Here is a 13,202-nt window from a genome sequence, read left to right as displayed (position 1 = left end):
TGCTGTGTGGAGAAACAAGTTGAGCGCGGTACTACCAGGGACGTGGTGGGAATCGAACTTATAAAGATAATTATTTATTTATAATAATTATTTTATTTATTTATATTATAGTTTTTTAATATATTATTGGCTATTATATGCAAAGATGACTAAGGATAGGTACAAGTTACAAATAGTTTTAAAAAGATAGAGCTAGAAATAGTATTTCAAGTAACCAAAAATATTAATTATATTGATTAAATAGTAGGAAAATGATGTGCTAAATTTGTGTAGAACTCCATATTCCATTACCGTTACCCAAACCCCTTCCAGGTTTTATATATTTGTTCTGCAATCTAACAAACAAACTAATAGTTCTACTAATAATTACTAATAATTATTAAACTAATAATTCTTTGATAAAATCAAATAATAAATTATTTGGTTTTATATTTTATTTGCAACAAAACTGCTCTTTTTCTTTTTACCAGAGAAGTTCAAAGTTCAAGATCATCAAAATGTTGCAACTGTTGCCATTAAAAATATTAAATCAAAATAATAACAACATAACAAACCTGATGAACAGCTTCCTTGTTTAACTTTCTTTAAAAAATCACTTTGAACTAATTTATTGAAATCTTCTACCAAAAAAACATTTTCATGATTACCAACAACTTTTAAAAGTTCATTTTTACTAACATTTGATCCTACTCCGACTGCAAAAAGCTGAATAGTTTTCTGTTTTATTTCATTGGGAACTGGTATGTCCATTTTTGGATCTTGAACACCATCTGTTAATAAAAATAAAAGCTTTGGAGCTTCATTTCTGGAACCTTTTCTTGTATCAAACAATTCTATTGCTTTTTCTAAAGCTAAATCGATACGAGTACCACCACCCATATACGGTATATCATCAACAGCTTTATTGAAGTCAGCATCAGTAAAATATTTATCTAACTGAATACTTAATTTGGCCTCACTACTAAATGTAACTACACCAGCATGTGAACCTTGTTTACTTATACCAAAACTGCTAGCCAATTGTTTAAGAAAATCTATCTCTTGGGAGTAATTGCTCTCTAAGCTTCCTGAGGAATCAAGAATAAAACCAACATCGAAAAATCCCTCACAACTTGGATTTTCAAGATGGGCAGTACCTAAAGTAAACAATATATATATTTATACAATAGTTTATGCTTCCATGTTGTGCTTATGTGTATTATATATATACACACACATATATATATCCCTCGGAATTAGGGTTGGCATTTGGCAATGCCGACCTAATTGCCGAGCTAAAAGTGTTTGAGATTGGTAAAAAATTGTTGTCCTTGTTTCTATGTTTTATGGTAAGAATTTTGTGTATCAATTTTTTTGACAACTTCTAACAGTTTAACTCTTTATACATATATACTTTTAACAGTTTAACTTTTTATACATACATACATATATATATATATATATATATATATATATATATATATATATATATATATATATATATATATATATATATATATATATATATATATATATATATATATATATATATATATATATATATATATATATATATATATATATATATATATATATATATATATATATATATATATATATATATATATATATATATATATATATATATATATATATATGTATAAAAGCACAACAGCAAATCAAGAAATATTTTTTAGATTGAATTGAACATACACAAAAAGGAGTCTTAAAATAACAACCTTTTTTTCCAAGAGCTATTTTAAAGTTTCTGATTAATCCTGCTTGTGCCGTATATTCTGGTGATGATGCATATACCATCACAGTATTCAATACAACTGGAGTTATTTTTTCAGAATATACTTCCACATCATTTAAATGAATGTAATAAGTGTATGAACCGCCATTAAATGTTTGTGACAACACAACTTTGTTCCACATATCAAAAGCAACAGGGTTCTGATCAATACTAACCAGTTTGTTGTTTGTCATTGTAGATGCAGTTAACATTGTGCTATTTCTACTTTTATGAAACCAAAAACCTGGATAAATACTAGAAACACTAGATCCTGAAAATTTAATGACGTTATAATATAAATCTTGAACAGAATTAAACTGAACTTCAAACGATAACACAAATTCTTTCTCCAACTTTGGCAATGATGTAATAATTGCTTTTTCCATTAAAAGTTTTTCTTGTTTAACAATAAAACCTTTAAAATAAAATAGGTTTTATATATAAATGTTACAAATAGGTCATAAATTTGTTAATATATAAAAATATAATATAATATAAACATATGTTTTACAAATAACTTTTTAAAAAGTTATTTGTAAAACATATATTTATGTTATTTTAAAAATTAAAATTATTATTTTTAAGTTAAAAGCTTTTTTTAAAAAAAAAGCTTTTAACTTAAAAATGCTACAAAATTCTTGGAACCTGAAGAAATAACAAAAAGAACAGGAGAAAAAATCTGGCATTTATATATATATTTTTAAAAGTGCTATGCTATAATTTTAGTAAAAATTTAAAAATTATTTTAAACTTAAGAATAATAAATGATGTAGAAAAGATATAGAAAAAAAATTTATTGTAAAAACTTAAAAAAAAAAAAAAACTAAGAGAAAAAAAGAAATGTAAATACTAATTTTCTTCACATTTTCGAATTTATTCTGTAATAAATTTAATACAGGTGTAAATTCTAGATAAGCTGTGAAGGATGTAATTAACATGCCCTTAATAATAAATAACACCCCACCTTAAATAAATCAAACAATCATATCAAGTAATTCAAAACATCAAATAATACATATACAAAAAATAAAGTTTGATTCATTTATTTTAATTTAAAAAAAAAAAAAAAAAAAGAGATAAACGAAAATTATAAATCAAAACAACCTTCATTTCCATTTTTAATAATTAAACTACGAACTAATGCATCTTGAGGGAGATTGTATTGATCTCCTGCATACACAGCTACAGATGAAAATGATTTTGACTTCATGTTTTCCTTTGAAAATAAAGTTTCGCCTCCAATTTCAATTGTATAAATATATTTATCAAGCAAACGTTGTTGATATAATTTTATTGGGGTCCAAGCCAAGAGTAGAATGCTGTTACTTGATTTAACCTCATCATCTATTGTACCAAATACTGATTTTATAACTAGAGTTCCACTTCCATCTTCTGAAAACCAAACTGCAATAAACTTGTCATTTTCCAGTTCTATCCGAAAGACACTATGAAGGCCGGGAGAATAAAGAGTAGGCTTTATTTCAAAAGATATAATGAATTCTTCTTCAATAACTGATAAGGTAGCAAGTAGATTACTTTTATAAAGCTTAAACTCATTTTCAGTGTTTCCTAAAAAAATTTGTAAAAACTTGTGATATTTGATTTACTAAACATTTGGTTTTTGATTGGTTCAATTATATTTATAATTATTATTTAGTTTTTTTTAAATTATTGTGTTTTAAACATTGTCAACAATTTAAACATTTAAAATATGATTATTGCATTAACATTTTTACAACATTTATAATAATTATAAAAGTAAATAATATAAAAAATAACATAAATAAATAATATAATAGTTAATATAATATGAAACAGTTGCAAGATGTTATAAAATTGGAAAAAAGGATTTATCAGCAAAAAAATTAATACGAAGTTCTGTTTAAAAAAAAAGCACAAAAAGTACAAACAATTACAAAAGTGCACAAAACACAAAGAATAATAAAAAGTACAATACAAACATCATTTGTTTACAATATTGGAACAATATTCTTTACATGCTGTAAACAATATTTCATCAACATTGCTAATTGGGTATACAAAAAGTACAAACAATCACAAAAAAGTAAAACACATGCACAAGACAAAAACAATCTCAAAAAGTACAAAAATTAAAACAAGCACAAAAGTTAACTACAAAGAAAACTTAAGGTAATTTGATTTAAAAAAAAGAAAGAAAAATAAAGTCTATTTTCATGTCCATTTCTTATGAGCAATGAAAATAATTGAATTAAAATAATTAATAATTGTTATAATTAATATCATATTAAATCTAATTTCTAACTTTCTTTTTTCATTGGTGAGAATTTTAAAATTATTAAGATAAACCTTTACATATTTATAAACTATAAATATAAATATACCCAAGCAGGTGCCTTCCTTTATCTTTTTTAAAAAATCCTGTTTAACCAACTCATCAAAGTTTTCAGCCAAAAATACTTTATCACTTGATCCAGCAATATTATTTAGCTCTAAATGATTTACACCTTTGCCAATACCTACTGCAACAATTTCAACTCCTCTGTCACGTAAAAGCTGAGCTACATTTACAGGATCTTCAGCACCATCATCATTAGTCTCCTGTTTGCCATCTGTCAAAAGAAACAATAGCCGGGGAACATTTTTTCTTGCTCCATTAATCTCTTCAAATATTTCCAAAGATTTTCGTAAAGCTAAGTCGATTCTTGTCCATCCATTCATATGTTCTATCTCATAAACAGATTTATTAAAAGGAGCTTGTTCAAAGTAGTCATTTAGTTTTATGCTTAGCACAGCGTCACTACTGAAAGTTACAACAGCTGCGTGTGCACCACTAGGGTTTATACCGAAGGTACTTACAAGATTTATAAGAAATTCTTTTTCTTGAGGATATTCCTTTGCTAAACTTCCAGATGAATCAAGTATGAAGCCTACATCTACAATTCCAACACAGTCTGGACTTTTTAAATTCAAATCTAAACAAAATTGGAAAAAATATTATTTAAGTGACTTTAATTTAACTAGTGTAGTATGAAAAAGACAATACTGAATAACAGCAGTGACAAGACAACACTGAATAACAACAGTGAGTCCTTACTTAGAACAAAAAAAAAGAATAGATATCTTAAAGCAAAACTCTAATTCAAAGTTACTTTTTACTAAATATTATTAAGACTTGAAAATATTATTAATTGTATATTATTATTAATATTTAATTGTTATATTAAGAACAATAACATAGTTTCCAACAATCTAAATTTTTAGTATAAAAAAAAAGTGTTTAAAAGTTGATGAAAAAAATTGAATACAAAAATCATGTATTTATTATTATTTTTATTAACTTTTCTATTTTAATAAAAGATATATACTTAATTCTTGTAATAAAAAACTAAAAAAATAAAGATATGAAAACAGCAACACAATCTATATATAAAAAACAATATAAAAATATCAAAATAACAATTTAGGTAAGGTAAAAGCATAAATGTAAAAAAGATAATGCGCAAATAATAAAGAGCACAAAAATATTAATTTGTACAAAAAAATGTAAAATGTAAAGATAACAATAGACAAAACATAATTTTCAAAAATGTTAATGATGTAAAAACATTTATAATATTTAATTACAATTATAATATATAGACAAAAAAGTATATAAAAATATGATTTTAATATAAGCTTAAAATAGAAATATAAAACTGTCTTACTGGTATCAGAGTTGATTTTATAAGGTACTGCTGTATGATTCCAATGATAATCAGATTGGCTCCAGAAATTTGGTTTTTTCCCATCTTTTAACTCACGAAACAAATTTGTTATTTTTATATCACCTTCATCGATAACACCGAATGGATATATATTTTGGGCTGAACAAAATAAAATATTGAAAAACGCGTAAACATAATTTTTGATTACAATCTTATAAAAAATAACTTAAGCATAAAACAAATTAAAAAAATAATTTTATTTAATTTTTCATTAATAAACAAAAGAACTTTAATCAATCTTCCATTAATAAACAAAATATGTTCATGTCAGTTTTACACTAGAAAATAAGCCTGCATTAGTTTTGCACTAAAAAGTATGAGAATTCTTTCAAGCAGAAACTAAAACTTTCAAGTTATAAAAAAGTTATAAAAAATAATCTCTACCACTCTCTTCTGCTTGATGCTCTTGAAGCAAATCTTTTATTGTGTTAGGTAAAAATAAATCTAAAAAAAAAATCCTATTACCAAAACTGAGAAATAAGATATTTTATAGACAATAAAACATTGTCCCAAGCAAATAACTTTTTTTTTCAAAAAAAAAAAAAAGAAACCATTCAAGTTTTTGAAGATTTAACTATGTGAAAGGAAATATCTTTCATATATCTTTCATATATTTTATCTTTCATATGTATAATTTTATCCCATTTAATATTATTAGTAAGTGTTTTTAGTAAATATTTATATAATGTTCAACTCTATTTTTTTTTTTTGAAAATCCAAACAAAATAAACACAAAAAAAAAAGATCCTTTCTAGTAAAAACTCATTAACAAAAATAACAAAATATATTATCTCTAGAGAATTGTGAATAGCTATTTTATAAAAATTGCTTTTTAATTTTAGTTACTTTTTTTTTTGTTTTTTAAGTTTTTGCAATATTTAATCTTTTTTAATTATCTATGCTGCTTTATCATTGATTTTAATAATCTACATATTTCCTATATTCCAATTTCACATTTCCAAAGTTTTCACTTATATCTACTATACAGGATTAAAATAGATTTGCTTTTTTGTTGTTGCAATTTTGACAAGCTTTGGATAAGTAGTTTTGTTTTGTTTTAGTTTGTCAAATTTAATATTATTTTTGGTCTAACAGTGTTACTACAAATATTTTTTGTTATTTTATTTAATAAGTTAATGCTTTAGTAATAAAAATCTACATATATTTTCAAAGAGTCGTTTGAAACTAGCAAACTGCCAGTGCAATTTAGATCAGCAAATAGCTGTATAAAAATTTAAAATAATGGAGATACAATTAGATGTAAAAAACTTTTTTGTTCAAACTAATAGTTAGGCAACAACATAGTTTTCTTGAAAATATATTGTCTTCAACAAATCTACCTGAAACACAAGATTTTATTTCAACCACCTTAGAGAATGGTAAACTGGATGTTATTTTTTTTTGGGTTTCGCATTTGACACAGTGCCACATAAAAGATTTTTTCTTAAACTAACAGCTTATGGAATATCTGGTCTGACAATTCAACAGATTGAATATCTGACAGTTCAACAGATTGAATATCTGACAATTCAACAGATTGAATATTTGACAATTCAACAGATTGAATATCTGACAATTCAACAGATTGAATAGCTGACAATTCAACAGATTGGAGCCTTTTCGAAAGAAAACAAAAAGTTTTGATAAGCAAAAATGTATCGATTTAATTGTATTTTTAATTACCAGTGGTGTGCCACAAGGGTCAGTAATTGGACCACACTTGTGGTATTTATAAACAATTTGCGTGAAACTCTATAAAACGTAACTAAGCTGTATGCAGATGACACCAAAATATCAAATGAAATGCTTTCCTGTGCATCGACACTATCTTTGTAATCAGATCTCGATTTAGCTTTTACGTGGACTCAAGACTGGCTTTTGAAATTTAATATTTCTAATTGTATAGTTATGCACTTTGGCTCAAATAACAAAAAAGCACCCCTTTATATCAAATAAACAAAAGTTGAATCAGTCTTCTCCGTTTAGCCAGCGCTTTCGTGCTTAAGTCTTTACGCGCTTGCCCATATCCCTGCAACCTTTGGCAAGCTCATAAAAAAGCTCTTTCCAAAAAAATAAAGGCCTTTTGTTTTAAATTGCAACAAATAATTTTTTGTTCATTTTTCAACTTTTATGAAAAATGTTTTTTTTTATTATTTTTTTAAATTACTTCTTGTTTATTAATTAAATCTTGCATTTATTTAAAACATTCTTTTCGCTACTTTTATTTTAATTTAAATAGCAGAAATAAATGAATTTTTGAAATCGCATAGGCTAACTTAAAAAAGACCATCCTGCCAGGGCTTTTCATGTGCTGACATTAAATTTCAAATGGAGAAGACTGTTAAATGTAACAGAATCTGCAAGTGATCTTGAAGTAATCTTCTCAAGCAATCTGAAGCGGAAAAATCAATCAATAAAATGTGCAGGCAAAGCCAAGTAAATTTTGGGTGGGATTAAAAAATGCTTAGTTTTTTTTAGATATTAGACTCCTGAGATTACTTTATATTTCCATTGTGTAACCACTGATAGACTTTGTGATACCATTTTTGTCAGCAATTTGAATGGGGAAAAATTTTTTATTATTGGAAAGAGTTCAACATTGTACAATTGGATTAATACCACCACTCAAGAAAATTTTGAGAATTGTTTAAAAATTCTCGTCTTTACTACCCTGTCAAAAAGTAGACAAAGAGAAGACATTCAATTTTCTAAATTCTTTATTGGTTTGAAAAATTTAAAAACAATCAAAAAAATTAATTTTCAACAAAATCAAACAGAAGGTCACTGCTTCAAATTGCAATGAAATTACTAAGCAAGTGTGTTGTCAAAAATTTTTATTTAACAAACCAATTTATAGAATAGCTAGCCGAGCATGTTGGTGAATGCAAAATTAGTTAACAGTTTTAAAGCAGTTCTTGATTGCTCGATGAGCAATTAAGCAAATCAGTTGTCATAATGTTAATAATACTCTTTAAATTTTATACATTTTATGACATTGAAATTTAAAAACTTTAATAAAAAGTCATCATCATCATAATCATCAAAGAGTAGTTTAATTCTAAACTAACTAATTAAATTAAAATTAAATAAACAAGTAATGCATATCTATAAATTTTCCTAAAACATTCCAACAAAAACACCATAACAGCATTTTTGTTCAAACAAAATGTTAAAAGTTAAACAACATAAAGTTAATATTTAAAATTTCAACTCAAAAATGTATACTGACCATCATTTCCGTTTACAACTCTAAGATCTTTAATGAAACCATCCTGAGCATCATACCATGGATCTGATGTATACACTTTAATATTGTTAAATGATTGTGGTCTGGTATTTTTAATACTTTCAATAACTTTCCCATTTATATTCACAGAAAAAATGTAAGCTCCATTATATTTAACTTGAGCAATCTTAATGTTTGACCATTCATTAAGGGGAAGAGGTTCCGAATTGATATTATAACTATAATTGCCATTTATTGCACAAGCAATGACCAGCCTTCCTGAACCATCTTCATGAGTAAACACTGCTGGGCTCCTATCACCATATTGACCAATATTTTCTTTAATAGTCAAATGAATAACACTTTTTAATCCTGGTGTATATGAAATGGGTTTTAACTTAAAAGTGATTGTGTATACTTTTTCTAATGTTGACAATGTTGCAATTAAGTTGTCTTTCTTCAAAATCTCTTCAGAAGGAAAATCTATGACATCTAAAAAAAAGAAGGTTATTTTTAAATAGTTGTAAATCAGATGCCTGAAATAAAATTATTAAAAAAGAGAGAAAAAATAATATCAGCAATAAAATTTGATTATTTTATTACATTAATTATTACATTAATCTGATTTAAAATTAACCTAACCTTGAGTGACAAACACTACATTTGGCAAGGATTCATCATCTAAATTTAAAAATTTAATTAATAAATATCATTTAAGTTATAAAGTATAAGTTAACAATAACATAATTGTATAATTTATATAATGTTTTATATATTACGTTACAAATAAAAACAGGGATAGAGAAGACTTTTATTTTTAAACTGTTTAAATATTTGTGTTTTTCCATTTTTGTTAGAATATTAAAAAACTTAAAGAAAATGGAGTTTGCAAATCTGGGATCATAATTTTCCTAGGGATAGCATCACAAATAAAAATCCACAGTCCAAACCTGATATCTGCAAATCAAGTTAATGCCAGAATGTCAAACCTGTTTGTCAAAAATTGCTTTAACTCTTCAATAATATCATATTTAAATAAGAAAATGAAAATAATAAAGTAATTATATATACATATAAATATATATATATATATATATATATATATATATATATATATATATATACATATGTATATATATATACATATATATATACATACATATATATATACATATATATATGTTATATATATATAATATACATAAATATATATATATATATATAATATATATACATATATATATATATATATATATATATATAATATATATATATATATGTAATATATATAAATATATATATATAAAACAAAATTTTTTTTCAAAAGTATCTGCCATGCTCTCAGAATATCACAGAAATAATAAATCTTTTAAAACTGTACAGACCAAACATACTAACACTGACCCTTCACCTTCTGTCTACACATCATCATCCAACAGCATATTCTCCTAATTCACTAAGTAATATCACTTTAAATAGCCACCTGATTTAGACTTAATTGTAGCTTAATGATCACAATGCAATTGTTGATCATACTCGCTATCAATTCATATTCCCTTGGTCCTAAGGTAGATCACCTTGTTCAAAGGTACAAATGCACGTATTCAATTTTTCACTGAAACATGGGTTATCTTCACCACCTGTAACATCACAATCAGTTGTATGCAAGAATGTACCAAGAACCTAATAACTTCTTATGAATGGGACTGTTTATCTGAAAAAGGAATATTCAAAAAGAGCAGGTGAAGTTATGATAATAGACAATTCCAACAAGTACCATCAAGGAGTTACCCCCTACACCTGTTGTCAGCCAATCCTGGCATACTACTAAATCCCTTAAGAAATGTGGAAACAAAGATATTGTCAGAACCTGTCAACATAGATATACATAGTTATTGCCAAAACCCACCCACATAGACCACCGTGTCGAAACTTATGTCTTAATAGCTGCTGTTTATATACTAGAATGGCAACTAATTTGTTACAAAAATCTCCCAACTCTTGTACTCCCTTAAAGATCAAGTAGCTTTATGTTCTGGTAACGAAAGACCACTTTATTTACATAGCTTTTACAACTTTAATGGATGTGATGTCAAGCCACTATAGAAATACCACTTAACAATAAACACCACTTAAGCAAACAAACCATGATATGACTCAAGTAATAGCATCTAAAACACCCCTATGTGTTATATTTCTTTAAAATCACTAGAACATTCTTTACCTCCAATTGATCAAGATTTTAAAGTTACTGACCTTTTATCATGGATTAACTCTAGAAATGCCAATAACCACAACATTATTATTTCCAACATATATTTAAAAACACTCATAAAAATCTGAATGCAATCAAAGAAGTTTTAAGATACTGTTGCTACCATACAACAACTTGACATGCATAGTATCTTTGCAAACCTTGACTATGACTCAATTAATTTATTTTCAGCCTTCCAGAATGCACAAAACAAACATCAGCCTCTGCAAATTCTGTAATGAACAAGAATGGATGACTGCAGATATTCTACAATGCATAAAATAATGCCAACATTAATAAAAAACTGACCTTTAAAACCAACGTAACCCCTTGGCTTATATTATTGCTCAACTTTTAACCATCTATAAAACATCTTAATACAGAAATAAATATGCCAATAATAGGAATGTTATGTAGTCAAGTGCACTTAAAATATCAACCCCAATCCATAACTTACACACAGATACTGAATTTGGTACTAAACTAAATGTGCAACTCTCAGAAATAGATTGGCAAGCAATTAATAAGCTAGATTTATAACCTTATTTCAAGCAAACCTCCTCTCCACTAAAATTGCCCACCTTAGACTTCTCTAATGTCAGTGAACAACTTAAATACAAATTGACACCATCTGGCTATGACAGGAAATGGCAGCACCATGACAGCATGACACCATGACAACATAATGACAGAACATCTGGCAAATTACTTTATCCTGCACACCTTAGTTAATTGAAACTTGAGTAACAATTTTTAAATGTAGTAACAAATAACTACCAACAACAAATTACTATTGTACCATTTAAATGGCTTTATATTATCTATAAGTTATCTCCAACCAATATTTATTTCAATAAAAGATTATGTATTAAATAGCGTATTCTGCAAAGAAAAAATATAAACACTCAAACAAGGAAAATAGATCAAACACCTGCAAAGCTTCAGCATAATCAGCATTCTTACTTGGATTGAACTGATTTTATTTTCAAATTGTTTGAACCACATTGAACAAATGGTGTTCAGTTTTGATCTCATCAGTTCTCAAAACAAAACAGCATTTGTTTGGAAATGTGATTAAAGCTGCCAAATTATTTATATCACAACCAAACTTAAAGTTATCCTCCAAAGCATCAAACTAATTATTCAGGTGACATCTTGAATAGTGTAATAATAATATAAACTAATAAAACATATTAACCAATAACTATTACCAAACTGTTGTAAAAAATGTTTAAAATAATGTGCAAATATATATATATATATATATATATATACATATATATATATATATATATATATATATATATATATATATATATATATATATATATATATATATATAGCAGAAATTTTGTTAATGTTTGCAGAAAGAGTTTCATACAACGTATTATATGATAGATAGAGATTATCGTGAAAACTAAATTACATAAGTGAGATTGTTATTACTTACTAATAAATTTACAGCTAATAAATTATTAGAAGTATATACAAAAAAATTTCAATTTTTATTACTGCTTAAGAAAATATTTCTTTAAATCACCTGATTTTCCGTTTACAATACAAAGATCTTTTATTGAACCATCTTGAGCAGGATACCATGGGTCTGAAACATAAACAATGACGTTATCAAACAATTTTGGTTGAGTATTCTCTTCTGCAAAAACCTCCTCTCCATTCAATTTTATTGTGTATATATAAATATTATTTTCCAACTGTTGCGCAATCTCAATGTGTGACCACTCTTTAAGTCCAACAGGTTCTGTTTTAAAAACTCTATTAATATTTCCATTTATAGAGGCAGCAATATGAAGACTACCGTCACCACTGTTATGAAACCACACTCCTGGAACTCTATCACCATATTTGCTCATATCAGAACCAGTAGTAAAATGAATAACATTGTGCCAACCAACTGAAAATAAATTTGGTTTAACATCAAAATATACTTTATATGTGTTATCCAACTTTGGAATGACTGCCACCATATTTTTTTGAATTAAATGCGTTTCTCTGTCTTCTATCAGTTGCTCTAAAAAAAAAAAAAAAAAATTAAATTTATGCAACTTTTTAGATTAAAAAAATTAATTTAGATTAAAAAAATTGCAAAAATAAACAAAACAAAATATAAAATAAAAAGTTTTTAAAACTGTTTCAACTATTTATTATCTAAAAAAATTCTTGCTTTGGAAACATGTTTATATT

At 25.8% G+C, this 13,202-nt stretch overlaps 1 protein-coding gene across 4 annotated transcripts in view; it reads right to left on the bottom strand.

Moving 5' to 3' along the window:
• The window catches only part of LOC105845300 (uncharacterized), a 211,880-nt gene that overhangs the window by 22,148 nt on the left and 176,530 nt on the right, over positions 1–13,202 (bottom strand). For all 4 annotated transcript variants that reach the window (XM_065816628.1, XM_065816631.1, XM_065816630.1 and 1 more), the window contains 9 exons: positions 12,541–13,029; positions 9,389–9,427; positions 8,750–9,238; positions 5,905–5,964; positions 5,461–5,619; positions 4,138–4,728; positions 2,879–3,343; positions 1,719–2,189; positions 555–1,136 (listed from right to left, as the gene is read on the bottom strand). In XM_065816628.1, coding sequence (XP_065672700.1) covers positions 555–1,136; positions 1,719–2,189; positions 2,879–3,343; positions 4,138–4,728; positions 5,461–5,619; positions 5,905–5,964; positions 8,750–9,238; positions 9,389–9,427; positions 12,541–13,029 — 3,345 coding nt within the window. The remainder of the gene's footprint in view (positions 1–554; positions 1,137–1,718; positions 2,190–2,878; positions 3,344–4,137; positions 4,729–5,460; positions 5,620–5,904; positions 5,965–8,749; positions 9,239–9,388; positions 9,428–12,540; positions 13,030–13,202) is intronic.

The sequence above is a fragment of the Hydra vulgaris genome, chromosome 13 (assembly GCF_038396675.1).
Source record: "Hydra vulgaris chromosome 13, alternate assembly HydraT2T_AEP".
Classification (NCBI taxonomy): domain Eukaryota; kingdom Metazoa; phylum Cnidaria; class Hydrozoa; order Anthoathecata; family Hydridae; genus Hydra; species Hydra vulgaris.
The sequence above is the reverse complement of the archived record's forward strand: the minus strand, read 5'-3'. Positions and strand labels throughout refer to the sequence as shown.